We start from the raw sequence: 14,101 nt of genomic DNA, 5'->3' as shown, positions 1-14,101 counted from the left end.
CTGCACCACCAGGGCTCCTACTGATATGACTTGTCACTGTTGATGTTGACCTTGATCACCTAGTGTTTTTCAGGTTTCTCCACTGTAAAGTGCCTTTTCCCCCTTGTGAAGCACAGCCCACACTCAAGGCTGGAAGCAGGGGTACTAAGCTCCACCTCCTGGAGGCTGTGGGCTAACGCAGAGACTCTTATCCTTATTTCAGGAGTTGAGATTAAGGTCTCCCCCGAAATTACTGTGATTACTAATCCCAAGGCCCTTCTGTTGGAATGCAAAACACTCAAACAATATTACAGAAATAGTTACTTGGCTTGTTCAGACTTCAAAAAGATTTAAAGGTGCCCCTCACAGATGCTCTCAGTTAAACAATGCCTTTAAAGATCTTGAGGGTGTTGTCCTACAGCAGCCTCAAAGGTGCCCCCAGGTAGAAAGGGCTTGTCTCAGGAAGAAAGTGACGTATGACCGATGGAGCTGACAACAACAAAATTCAGAGAAAACCACGGAGTTTGTCAGAGAATTACACGGTGGAGTGTTGGAACACAGACTTCTGGACCCTTCCTTCCCAACCTTCTCAGGAAAGAAGCAGGCTGAGGAGGTCGCTCTTTGGCAAACATGGGCCACCTCTTACTCCTGAGGGTGAGTCAGAGGGTGGGCCCAAGAACCCAGAAGAGATAGCTAAGCGCTGGGAGGGGCAGGGAGCAGACGTGGGCCCTAATCGAGGAAAACAACTTGAGTCTGCTTGGATTCCGTGGGCCTCCCGCTGCCCCCGTTTTTGAACAGTGTATCAGTCGCAGTTGTCCGGCCGCCCTCTCCGCTTGGTTTGTTGGAGGTGTGGGAGGTAGCTGCATTGCCCCTTTAGTTCACAGGACTTCAGATCCAGGGGAGGAGCCCCTGAGGAGCCACATCTGCACGTGATTTAGGTGGAACGTTTAGGGTTCTTGAGAGGACTGAGTACTTTATGCATGTGGGAGTAATGAAAATAATTTGTGGGGCAGATTATGACGGATTGAAGATGGCTGCAAATTATTTGACATGCTTCCCATTGAGAAACAAACAAACAAAACTCCAACTAGTTACCATCAATTCAACCCGGACTCAAGGTGACCCCATGTGTGTCAGAAAAGAGCTGTGCTCCATCCGTATGGTTTCCAATGGCTGATCTTTTGCAAGTAGATTGCCAGGCCTTTCTTCCAAGGCACCCCTGGGCAGACTTGAGCTACCAACCTCTCGGTTGGCAGCCAAGTGCTTAATCGTTTGTGCGACCCAGGGAAACTTCCCATTGAGAGGTGGGATCAATTTTCCTTCCCTTTGATTCTGGGGTGGGCCGTGACTGCTTTGACAATGAAGTGCAGTGGACCTGACAGGTCCAGGTCGGCTTTTACAAGGACTGGCAGCTTCCGCCTTTGTCTCTTGGAGTCCGGAGCTGCCATGTTGGAATTCTGACCACTCAGCTAGAGGGACCACTTGGGGATGTCTGAGACCGCCTGGTGAGGGATTGTGTCCTGGCTGAGCCCGGCCTTCCAGCCATCCCCTCCAAGTTGCCAGATGCCTGAGTGAAGCCTTCTTGGACCCTCCAGCCCAGCCCAGTGGCCAGCTAAATACACCCACTGGCTTTAGCCCACGCCACGTGGAGTGGAAGGATCACTTATCCAAGTTTCGCCCAAATTTCTGGATTCTGTGGATTGGGAACAAAACAAAATGATTGTTTCAATCCACTAAGTTTGGGGCAGTTTATTATTTAAAAATAGATACCTGCAATACATCACATCCTAGGTGTGTGACCTTGGACTTGTTGCTTACGGTCACTGACTTTCAGTATCTTCATCTATATAGCACTGGGTATTAAAAAATTAAGCAAAATAATGTATGTAAAACTGTTGGTGTTATGTTTGGATCATAATGTCTTTTTCACTTTCTTGTGTTTTCCCATCACCTCCCCCCTCCCCTTTGCAATATAATGTTATAAGGTGTGTGTTTACTTCAGGTACTATCAGTTTTATATATGCAAATTAATAATAATAAATCAATGAGATTAAATGTTCACACATGTAATCTCATTATTTTTAGAATGTACAACCACTGATGTATAAAAACAGTGTATAAAACTGATTATTTATAAAAGTGGTGAAAAGCCCAGTATCCTTAGTTCCAGAAACAGATTACCGTTTTTGTTATGGGTGGGATTTACTTATCATCATTTTAGCTGTTATTCCAGTTTGTCCATAGAAGTCACATGCAAAGTAAGTTAACTGGATTTTTCACTAACAAGTCAGGTGATTATGGTTCGCTTCTGTAAATTAATGCAGGTGCTGAACGGGAGAAATAGGTGGGCTTCTCTGTACCTGGATTAGACTTAGGTGGCCTCAGGTCCCCAGGCAGAATGTATATAGCAGGAAGGGGCTGGAAAATGTACTAGCATACATGTTGCGAATTATAAATACCATTCAGTGGGGGCAAAGCGTGTCATGTGCAGCGTTAGCCCCTAGATACAGTCATTGAAAATGTGTACTTGGGGCAGTAGCAATGACCACAATCTCCCCCCTCACTATTTTTTAGTTTATGGAAATGATGGTTGGTGACTTTGCTATCCCACAAGGCAGAGTACAATGACTGTGGTTCCCGGTATACTGTAATTGTAAACAGGCACTTATTAATAAAACAAAATATTTAAACCAAGTAAGCTCTCTGTTTGCTGAAAAGTTGTCGAGTTGTATGAGATGACATCTATCTGAAGATGGAGGGTAGGACATGGAAGGATATGGATTTTTCGTGCATAATTAAGCCTAGATTTACCGGTAATCTAGTTTGCACCTTGCGCTCACCACTCCCAGGCTTCACTTACTTTATTTTTTAACCTCAATCTCCCAAACTCAACCTACAAATGCTTTGCTAGTATGGGGAGGGGGAGGGTGAAGCTAGGTGAAATCGTTGTGTATCTTCGCCTTTTTTTCCTGTGAATTAATGTTCTATTTAGAAGAATTAAGGGCGGCAAACACCTGCCTGGATAGACCCTCTCGCCCAGACAGACCCTGAGCAAGGGGTGGGAAGGTCAGACCCGCGCGCTGGGGGTCCAGACGGGGCTGGCGGGCAGGCACTAAGAGGCCGGCTGACCTCCGGCCAGAGCTCGGGTCAGTGGAAATCTGGCCTCGGGCGGGGAAGGTGGAAACTCTTGCTTTTCCGGAGGTCTGGGCCTGGGAAAGCCGCACCCGGAAAGAAGGGAGGGAGACGAGCCGAGGTTTGGAGGAGGGGGAGCCGGTGACCACGCAGCCGCCCAGCCCAGTGGCCAGGGCGCCCTAGCCAGGGGAGGGAGAGGAAAGGGGAGCGCCGAGGGGACGCGAGGGTAGCCTCAGCGCCGGAACCTGGCCTTGGAGAGGCAGCAGGATCTGGGGGGACGGCTTGCGGGGCGCCCTGCCAGCAGCCGCGCCCATGGGCCGCGCAGACCCGGCGGGGAGCGCCCCCGGCCGCGCCCCTGGAGGCTCGCGGTTCCCAGGCCCGGCTGGGCTGCCTGTGCAGAGCTAGCGGGGCTGGGGGCGCAGGGCCGGGCCGGCGAGGGGCCGAGCCCCCGGGGGCGCGGGGGCGCCCGGCCACCAGCTGCCTGCGTGGGGCCCGCGCACGGTGTCCCGGCCCGGGGGCGCCCAGGCCTCGAGGCGCGGAGAGGGGCCCCGGGGACGCGAGCCAAGGCCTGGGGCTGATGGTGATTGGGTAAGTGCTGGTCTGGGAAGTCGGTGGGATAAGCAGAGGCCCTGGATTTTCTGTCATGTCCTGTATTTGTAAGATGGGTGCCTGCTTGGTTCCTGCCTGCAAGCCGGAGCGCCTCTGGTCTGGGTTTCTGTGATGCATTCATGAAATCTTGCGAGCTGACATCATCGGGCCTGGCTTCAAGCGAAATCACTCACTTGCTCTGAGGAACCTTCACGGTGTCTGAATGACTCCTCCAGTCCTGAGAGTCTCCGTTGCTTGTGGTCGTGTTTGCATTAAGTCAGATCAATACTAGTGTTTTACGTGGAAAAGAGCGCGTCCTGTGGTCGCTCTGGGGTGCCCTCAGCGCTGTAGGCCACACAACCCAGAAAACCATCCTTCCCCTCAGCCCCTTCTCATTAGAGAACACATTCCAGAGTCAGGGCGTCCTTTCCAGCAGAAATGCAACATTTTGAAAACCGTGGTCGCGATTTATTAGTTGAATTGGTGTAGGGCAAAGTGTCAGAGGGTGACCGTTATCAAGAGGCAAAGAAAGTAAAACTGTATGAGCAGTCGGCTCCTTGACAAACAGAAAGGCGTGGTGCTGGGACAGTGTGACCCAGCCTCTGCTTTGATGCGCCCCAGGAGTGGTCAGATGTAGGTCAGAGGTTGTGTCTTCAGTCTAGAGGTAAGGGGACCAGGGGCCTGTCCCCAGAGGAACAACCTTAAATGTGCTGACTTGCAGTTTTTAATTTCATCTAAATTTACGCGACATGGAAGAGAACTCGTATAAAGGTGATATATGTCTATGCCTTATGTAAAATAAAATAAGCTGAACAGACATCAGAAACTCTGGTGGTGTAGTTGTTAAGGGCTCCTGCTGCTAACCAAAAGGTTGGCAGTTCAAATCCATCAGGTGTTCCCTGGAAACTCTATGGGGCAGTTCTCTGACCTATAGGGTCACTATGAGTTGGAATCGACTGGACGGCAACGGGTTTGGTTTTCTTGGTTTTTAATAGACATTACACCGCACTAGAGTTTTTATAAAGTATTTATAGGGCCCATCCTGTGCAATGTGAGTGCTTTCTTACACTGTATGGCTTGTAGAAGAGTTGGTAGTTGACAGGGAATTAAATATTTTCAACATTACACATGGAGCAACAAACAGCACGATGCTTGGTTAGAAGATGGAGAAACCAAAGGACCAAAGCAAAAAAAAAAAAAAAAAATTAAAAAATAGAAAAAATGTTAACTTCATAGCTTCTGTTTTAAATCCACAGTGTCAATGACTTGTGGTTCCTGAAGAGACTTGCAGGCCAGGTGGCCTGAGTCCCAGGACCATCTCCACCCCTAACTTTTTGTGATCTTGGGCTGTCATTGAGCTTTGGGGCTCCATTTCTTCTTCACCCAGTTTCTTCGGAGTTACTCTGAGTTACTTTTTGAAGACAGTAACCTGTGTTATTATTCAGTCACATGTAAATTTTTTCTGTGATATCCTTTCTTGACCTTAGAATTGCCTGGTTGTACTTAAGACATGTAAGCAATAAGAAGAGGAAAAAATAATATATTTCTGTTATTCTCTCTTGTACAAGACATGTCTGTGCAAGGCAGAGGTTCCCACTAACCTCTGTTCGTAGTAATTAATTTCTTTTTAAATATGCCTTTGTTATAGCGTACTAAACGTGTATAATTAAGCGTAGAGCTTGTTCTCTTGTGTTAATAGTTTTTAAAACTCCGTTTAGATGCAAAAATACAAATGCTGAAAATTAGGTACCATTTTAATTGAAAGCAAAAGCAGACTTTTTTTTTTTTTTAAATGTGTACTGGTGTGTCTTTCTTAGAAATATTCACTAGAGGTTCTTCAGTTTGCTGCCTTATTATATTTCCCATACAAATAAAACGTGTCTTAAAAAGTTAATATACGTTTCGTTTGTATGGGAAATACAATACCTATTAAAAGAATAGAAATTGTTTACTGTTAAATGTTAGGAAAGTATTTTGTCTAAAGGGAAGTAAATGTTTTAAGGGTTCATTGAAAGGGCACTTTAATGATTAACACTAACTGGGTTGACCAGCAAAGTTAATAGTTTATTTTAATCTAGAGAGTTATTTTGTTTTAGTTGCCATTAATTTTAATATTCTGAAACTCTGTAAAGCTCAGGATACATATCACACATGTGCAAACTGAGTTCAATGCCTGTGTGGCTTCAGTCACTTCCTTTATTATGCGCGTTTAGTGATTCAGAGGAATTTGATATACCTCGGAATTTATGTGGAACGAACAGTTTTTCAGGGAGAGCAGGTTGGTTTGGCAAATACAGAGTACAAGAGTGCCTGGTCACGGGGCGGGTGGGAGCCAAAGCCCACCTGTGTTGTCCTTGCCGAGCCCAGAGCTATGGATGGAGGCCGTGTGCACCTGGTGTTTTGCACGACTTTTCCTTCTTTGGCAAAGTCATGTACCATTTCACAGAAAGTTTTTGTGTTTTGTTTTAATTCACGTAAAGATGCATGTAGGTTCATGGCAACCTTGATTCTAAGAAAAATAAAACAGGTAAGATCCTAAGGCTCAGTTTCTTGAGTGTATAAGCGTTGTGTGTGTGTAGTATGTATATGGTGTGAGTGTGTGTGGTGTATGTATGGTGTATGTATGTGGGGTGTGTGGGGAGTATTGTGGTATGTGTGTACTTAGGGTGACGTGACAGGAGGAGAGGTGCAGCTTTATACGAAAGGAAATTTTAAAAAGCACTGACGAATAAAATTTTATTATCACATTAGAGAGACTCTTCATATTTCTGTTATTTTATTTTTCAGAAGAGGACTGTCGAAAGGGTCTGGAAAGCACAGTTTTGCCGTGAAAAGCAAAGATCCTTTACCTGTACATTTTACAAGAAATGTGCAGAAAGCCATTGATAAATATACATGGTAAGAATTAATCCATTAAATGCTTCTGATTACAAAATTAAAAAAAAAAGGCCGTAACTAATATTGAAGAGGCCCTGCTGGCACAGTGGTTAAAGCGCTCTCCTGCTAACTGGCGGTCAGCGGATTGCTCCCACCAGCTTCTCCACAGAAGATGTGGTAGTCTGTTTCTGTAAAGATTTTAGCCGTGGAAGCCCTGGGGGGCAGTTCTGTTCTGTTCTGTAGGGTCGCTGGGAGTCGGAATGGACTCCGCGGCAATGGGTAATATGGGAAGCACAATCAGGGATTGATTGGCCGTGGATTTTTAAAATTGAAAAGGGGTTTTATTCTTAGCCTAGGGAAAAGTGTACTCATAAATATTTTAAAATTAGTATACTGTGAAATCCACAAATGTGTTTAAAGAAGTAAGCCAGTTACAGTATAACCTCTCCCTGGTGGTCAGTGTTCCTCTTGTACACTAAGGCTTGTCCCTGCAGTGAATCCGTGTCATCGCTCTCCTCCAGTGGAGCTGCCACGCCCACAGACGCACACCACTCCTGGTCTGGGACACAGAGTTCTACCACTGGCTTGTCTACGGAAAGAAGCTCGATTTACTCTTGGAGAGATGATGTATGTATGATGTTACCAATTAGAAAAGCAAAGAGTTTTTACTGTTAGAAAAAATTTTACATGAGGAAAACATAAAAGGAAAAAAATCACTCATAACCCCATAACCCCTTGTTGTAGCTGTCAATAATTTTTTTTCCTCTCCCCTCACCCCAGCATATATGATTTCTTATATGCTTTCTATGCCTGGAAATTCAGGATGTTGTTGTTGGTTAGTTGCCATCAAGTCAATTCTGACTCATGGAAATTCAAGATAGACCCAACAATGAGGAGCTCAAAAGTTTTGGGAAAGTAAAAAGTGTGAGATATCACCATGATTGGGTCTATTTTCCCCACTAGTCTAAGCCAGATATCTTACTTTCATCTTCTAACTCTTGCTGAAGCTATTAACTTTAACCCGTCTTTTGTTTTTTGTGGGAGTGGGATTCTCACCTGGGTGAACTTCAGTCCACCTCTCAGGCATTTGTGAGGAGCTGCACTGAATTCATGGTCTCCTCTCTATCCAGGGATGTTTCCCTGAGAACCCTGGGTGGGACTCAGCCTTGTGTGGGCCCCTGTCAGGGGAGCCTCTACTACAGCGAAGCCTGCTATTTTAACACCTTCTCGTTTGCATTCTGCTTTTCTTTGCCTTCTTTTTTATTTTTTAAATAATTTTTATTGTGCTTTAAGTGAAAGTTTACAAATCAAGTCAGTCTGTCACATAAAAACTTACATACACCTTGCTACTTACTCCCAATTACTCTCCCCCTAATGAGACAGCCTGCTCCCTCCTTCCACTCTCTCTTTTTGTGTATATTTTGCCAGCCTCCAAGCCCTTCTACCCTCCCATCTCCCCTCCAGGCAGGAGATGCCAACATAGTCTCAAGTGTCCACCAGATCCAAGTAGCTCACTCCTCACCAGCATCCTTCTCCAACCCATTGTCTAGTCCAATCCATGTCTGAAGAGTTGGCTTTGGGAATGGTTCCTGTCCTGGGCCAACAGAAGGCTTGGGGGCCATGACCACCGGGATCCTTCTAGTCTCAGTCCAACCATTAGGTCTGGTCTTTTTGTGAGATTTTGGGGTCTGCATCCCACTGTTCTCCTACTCCCTCAGGGCTGCTCTGTTGTGTTTTCTGTCAGGGCAGTCATCGGTTGTGGCCGGACACCATCTAGTTCTTCTGGTCTCAGGATGATGTAGTCTCTGGTTCATGTAGCCCTTTCTGTCTCTTGGGCTCTTAATTACCTTTATTCTCCTTTGACCCAGGTGGGTTGAGACTCATTGATGCATCTTAGATGACTGCTTGCTAGCGTTTAAGACCCCAGACGCCACTCTTCAAAGTGGGATGCAGAACGTTTTCTTAATAGATTTTATTTTGCAATTTGACTTAGATGTCCCCTGAAACCATGGTCCCCAAGCCCCTGTCCCTGCTTCGCTGACCTTCAAAGCATTCAGTTTATTCAGGAAACTTCTTTGCTTTTGGTTTAGTCCAGTTGTGCTGACCTCCTCTGTATTGAGTGTTGTCCTTCCCTTCAACTAAAGTAGTTCTTATCTACTATCTAATTATTAAATATCCCTCTCCCACCCTCCCTCCCTCCCCCCTCTCGTAATCACAAAGGATTGTGTTCTTCTTAGTTTAAACTATTTCTCAAGATCTTATAAAGGTGGGCTTATACAATATTTGTCCTTTTGCAACTGAGTAATTTCACTCAGCATAATGCCTTCCAGGTTCCTCCATGTTATGAAATGTTTCACAGATTCCTCACTGTTCTTTATCGATGTGTAGTATTCCATTGTGTGGATATACCATAATTTATTTATCCATTCATCTGTTGTTGGGCACCTTGATTGCTTCCATCTTTTTGCTATTGTAAACAGTGCTTCATTAAACATGGGTGTGCATATATCTGTTCATGTAAAGGCTCTTATTTCTCTAGGATATATTCCAAGGAGTGGGATTGCTGGATCGTATGGTAGTTCTGTTTCTAAAGTGGTTGCACCATTTTGCATTCCCACCAGCAGTGTTTAAGTGTTCCAATCTCTCCACAGCCTCTCCAACATTTATTATTTTGTGTTTTTTGGATTAATGCCAGCCTTGTTGGAGTGAGATGGAATCTCATTGTAGTTTTGATTCGCATTTCTGTAATGGCTAGTGATCGAGAGCATTTCTTCATATGTCTGTTAGCCACCTGAATGTCTTCTTTAGTGAAGTGCCTGTTCATATCCTTTGCCCATTTTTTAATTGGGTTGTTTGTCTTTTTGTGGTTGAGTTTTAGCAGAATCATGTATGTTTTAGAGATCAGGTGCTGGTCGGAGATGTCATAGCTGAAAATTTTTTCCCAGTCTGTTAGTGGTCTTTTTACTTTTTTGGTGAAGTCTTTAGCTGAGCACAGGTGTTTGATTTTTAGGAGCTCCCAGTTATCTGGTTTCTCTTCAGCATTTTCAGTAATGTTTTGTATTCTGTTTATGCCTTGTATTAGGGCTTCTAACATTGTCCCTATTTTTTCTTCCATGATCTTTATTGTTTTAAACTTTATATTTAGGTCTTTGATCCATTTGGAGTTAGTTTTTGTGCATGGAGTGAGGTATGGGTCCTGTTTCATTTTTTTGCAGATGGGTATCCAGTTATGCTGGCACCATTTGTTGAAAAAACTGTCTTTTCCCCAATTGACTGACACTGGGCCTCTCTTTCAAATATCAACTGCTCATATGTGGTTGGATTTATATCTGAGTTCTCAATTCTGTTCCATTGGTCTATGTGCCTGTCATTGTACCAGTACCAGGCTGTTTTGACTGTTGTGGCAGTCTAATAGGTTCTAAAATCAGGTACAGTGAGGTTTCCCACTTTGTTCTTCTTTTTCAGTAATGCTTTACTTATCCAGGGCTTTTTTCTCTTCCATATGAAGTTGGTGATTTGTTTCTCCATCTCCTTAAAAAAATGTCATTGGAATTTGGATCGGAAGTGCATTGTATCTATAGATGGCTTTTGGTAGAATAGGCATTTTTACAATGTTAAGTCTTCCTATCCACTAGCAAGGTATGTTTTTCTACTTATGTAGGTCTCTTTTGGGACTTTGTAGTACCTTGTAGTTTTCTTTGTATAGGTCTTTTACATCTTTGGTAAGATTTATTCCTAAGTATTTTATCTTCTTGGGGGCTACTGTGAATGGTATTGATTTGGTGATTTCCTCTTCCATGTTCTTTTTTGTTGGTGTAGAGGAATCCAACTGATTTTTGTATGTTTATCTTGTAACCTGATACTCTGCTGAACTCTTCTATTATATTCAGTAGTTTTCTGGAGGATTCCTTAGGGTTTTCTGTGTATAAGATCATGTTGTCTGCAAGTAGAGATACTTTTATTCTTCCTTGCCAGTCTGGATGCCCTTTATTTCTTTGTCTAGCCTAATTACTCTGGCTAGGACCTCCAGCACAATGTTGGATAAGAGTGGTGATAAGGGGCATCCTTGTCTGGTTCCTGTTCTCAAGGGAAATGCTTTCAGGCTCTCTCCATTTAGGATGATGCTGGCTGTTGGCATTGTATAAGTGCCCTTTATTATGTTGAGGAATTTTCCTTCTATTCCTATTTTGGTGAGAGTTTTTATCATGAATGGGTGTTGGACTTTGTCAAGTGCCTTTTCTGCACCAATTGATAAAATCATGTGGTTTTCCTCTTTTATTTATATGGTGGATTACATTAATTGTTTTTCTAATATTGAACCATCCTTGCATACCTGGTATAATTCCCAGTTGGTCATAGCAGATTATTTTTTTGATATGTTGTTGAATTCTATTGGCTAGAATTTTGTTGAGGATTTTTTCATCTATGTTCATGAGGGATATAAAAAAAAAATTTTTTAGGGGGGGATATAGGTCTGTAATTTTCTTTTTTTGTGCTGTCTTTAGCTGGTTTTGGTATTGGGGTATGGTGGCTTCATAAAATGAGTTAGGGAGTATTCCATCCTTTTCTGTGCTTTGAAATACCTTCAGAAGTAGTGATGTTAACTCTTCTGTCAAAGTTTGGCAGAACTCTGTAGTGAAGCCATCTGGGCCAGGGCTTTTTTTTTGTTGGGAGTTTTTTGATTACCTTTTCAATCTCTTTTTTTGTTATGGGTCTGTTTAGTTGTTCTACTTCTGTTTGTGTTAGTTTACGTAGGTAGTGTGTTTCTAGGAATTCATCCATTTCTTCTAGGTTTTCAAATTTGTTAGAGTACAATTTTTCATAGTAATCTGTTATGATTCTTTTAATTTCAGTTGGGTCTGTTGTGATATGGCCTGTTTCATTTCTTATTTGGGTTATTTATTTCCTTTCCTGTATTTCTTTAGTCAGTTTGGCCAATGGTTTATCAATTTTATTAATTTTTTCAAAGAACCAGCTTTTGGCCTTGTTAACTCTTTCAATTTTTTTTCTGTTCTCTAATTGATTTAATTCTGCTCTAAGTTTTTATTTGTTTTCTTCCAGTGCTTGACAGTTTCTTTTGTTGCTTTCTTTCTATTTGTTCTAGCCGTAGGGACAGTTCTCTGATTTTGGCTCTTCTTTATGTATGTGTGCATTTATTGATATAAATTGACCTCTGACCACTGGTTTTGCTAGGAAGTGTTTTCAGTCTCACTGCATTCTATGAATTTCTTTATTCCTCCTTAATGTCTTCTATAACTCAGTCTTTTTTGAGCAGGGTATTGTTCAGTTTCCAAGTATTCGATTTCTTTTCCCTGGTTTTTCTGTTATTGATTTCTACTTTTATTGCCTTATGGTCTGAGCAGATGCTTTGTAATATTTCGATGTTTTGGATTCTGCAAAGGCTTGTTTTATGACCTAATATGTGATGTATTCTAGAGAATGTTCCATGTGCACTAGAAAATAAAGTGTACTTTGCAGCTGTCGGGTGGAGTGTTCTATATAAGTCTATGAAGTCAAGTTGGTTGATCATAGCAATTAGATCTTCCGTGTCTCTATTGAGCTTCTTACTGGATGTCCTGTCCTTCACCGAAAGTGGTGTGTTGAAGTCTCCTACTATAATTGTGGAGGTGTCTATCTCACTTTTCAATTCTGTTAAAGTTTGTTTTATGTATCTTGCAGCCCTGTTATTGGGTGCATAGATATTTAATATGGTTATATCTTCCTGGTCAATTGTCCCTTTAATCTTTAGATAGTGCCCTTCTCGAGCCTTTGTGGTGGATTTAACTTTAAAGTCTATTTTGTCAGAAATTGATATTGCCACTCCTGCTCTTTTTTGATTGTTTTTTGTTTGATGTATTTTTTTTCCATCCATTGAGTTTTAGTTTATTTGTGTCTCTAAGTCTAAGGTGTGTCTCTTGTGAACAGCATATAGACGGATCGTGTTTTTTTATCCAGTCTGCAACTCTCTGTCTCTTTATTGGTGCATTTAGTCTATTTACATTCAGTGTAATTATAGATAAGTATGAGTTTAGTGCTGTCATTTTGATGCCTTTTGTGTGTGTGTTGTTGACAATTTCATTTTTCCACCTACTTTTTTGTGCTGAGAAGTTTTTCTTTGTAAATGTGTGTTCCTTATTTTCATAGTAGTTGAATTTATGTTTGCTGAGTTGTTATGTTTATCTTGGTTTTAATTTGAAGTATGGAATTGTTAGACCTCTTTGTGGTTACCTTAATATTTACCCCTATTTTTCTAAGTAAAAACCTAACTTGTATCACCCTATATAGCCTTGGTTTCCTCTCCATATGGAAGATCTATGCCTCCTGTATTTAGTCCCTCTTTTTTTTTTTTTTATTATTTTAATCTTTTACATAATGACAGCAATGATTTCCTGTTTTGTGCATTTTTTAAAAATTAATCTCATTTTGTTTTTGTGATTTCCCTATCTGAGTTGATATCAGGATGTTCTGTTCTGTGACCTTGTGTTGTGTTGGTATCTGATATTATTGATTTTCTGACCAAAAAATTTCCTTTAGTAATTCTTGTAGCTTTGGTTTGGTTTTTGCAAATTCTCTAAGCTTGTGTTTATCTGTAAATGTCTTAATTTCACCTTCATATTTGAGATAGAATTTTGCTGGTTATATGATTCTTGGCTGGCAGTTTTTCTCCTTCAGTGCTCTATATATGTCATCCCATTGCCTTCTTGACTGCATGGTTTCTGCCAAGTAGTCTGAACTTATTGATTCTCCTTTGTAGGAGACTTTTTGTTTATCCCTGGCTGCTTTTAAAATTTTTTCTTTATCTTTGTTTTCGGCAAGTTTGATATTAACATGTCTTGGTGACTTTCCTTTGGGATCTGTCTTGTATGGGGTTTGATGAGCATCTCGGATAATCCTTTCATCTTTCATGATGCCAGGGAAGTTGTCTGCCAACAGATCTTCAACTGTTCTCTCTGTATTTTCTGATATCCCTCCCTGTTCTGGAACTTCAGTCACACACAAGTTATTCTTCTTGGTAGAGTCCCACATGATTCTTAGGCTTTCTTCATTTTTTTTTATTCTTTTATCTGATTTTTCTCCAACTATTTTTTTATATTGGTGTCAATTGCCTTATCCTCCACCCCCCCCACTCTGCATTCCAATTGCTCGATTCTGCTCCTCTGACTTCCTATTGAGTTGTCTAATTCTGTAATTTTATTGTTAATCTTTCGAATTTCTGAATGCTGTCTCTCTGTGGATTCTTGCAGCTTACTAAATTTTGCACTATGTTCTTGAATAATCTTTTTGATTTCTTCAGCTGCTTTATCTGTGTGTTCCTTGGCTTTTTCTGTAGATTGCCTTATTTCATTTCTGAGGTCATCCCTGATGTCTTGAAGCATTCTGTATATTAGTTTTTTATATTCTACATCTGGCAACTCCAGAAATGTATCTTCATCTGGGAAAGATTTTGATTCTTTGATTTGGGGGTTTGTAGAAGCAATCGTGGTCTGCTTCTTTCTGTGATTTGTTATCAACTGCTGTCTCCGAG

General features: G+C 42.0%; 1 protein-coding gene across 3 annotated transcripts in view; it reads left to right on the top strand.

The window, feature by feature from the left end:
- The window catches only part of FAM149A (family with sequence similarity 149 member A), a 63,890-nt gene that overhangs the window by 20,908 nt on the left and 28,881 nt on the right, over window positions 1-14,101 (top strand). For 2 of the 3 annotated variants that reach the window (XM_049865283.1, XM_049865284.1), the window contains exons 2-3: window positions 6,487-6,597; window positions 7,071-7,203. In XM_049865283.1, coding sequence (XP_049721240.1) covers window positions 6,487-6,597; window positions 7,071-7,203 — 244 coding nt within the window. Of the gene's footprint in view, window positions 1-3,069; window positions 3,700-6,486; window positions 6,598-7,070; window positions 7,204-14,101 lie in introns of those variants that run through there. The other variant, XM_049865285.1, reaches the window with a different exon arrangement.

This window comes from Elephas maximus, chromosome 22 (genome assembly GCF_024166365.1).
Source record: "Elephas maximus indicus isolate mEleMax1 chromosome 22, mEleMax1 primary haplotype, whole genome shotgun sequence".
In the NCBI taxonomy this organism is placed as follows: domain Eukaryota; kingdom Metazoa; phylum Chordata; class Mammalia; order Proboscidea; family Elephantidae; genus Elephas; species Elephas maximus.
Note: the sequence above shows the minus strand (reverse complement) of the source record. Positions and strands in the feature narration are given on the sequence as shown.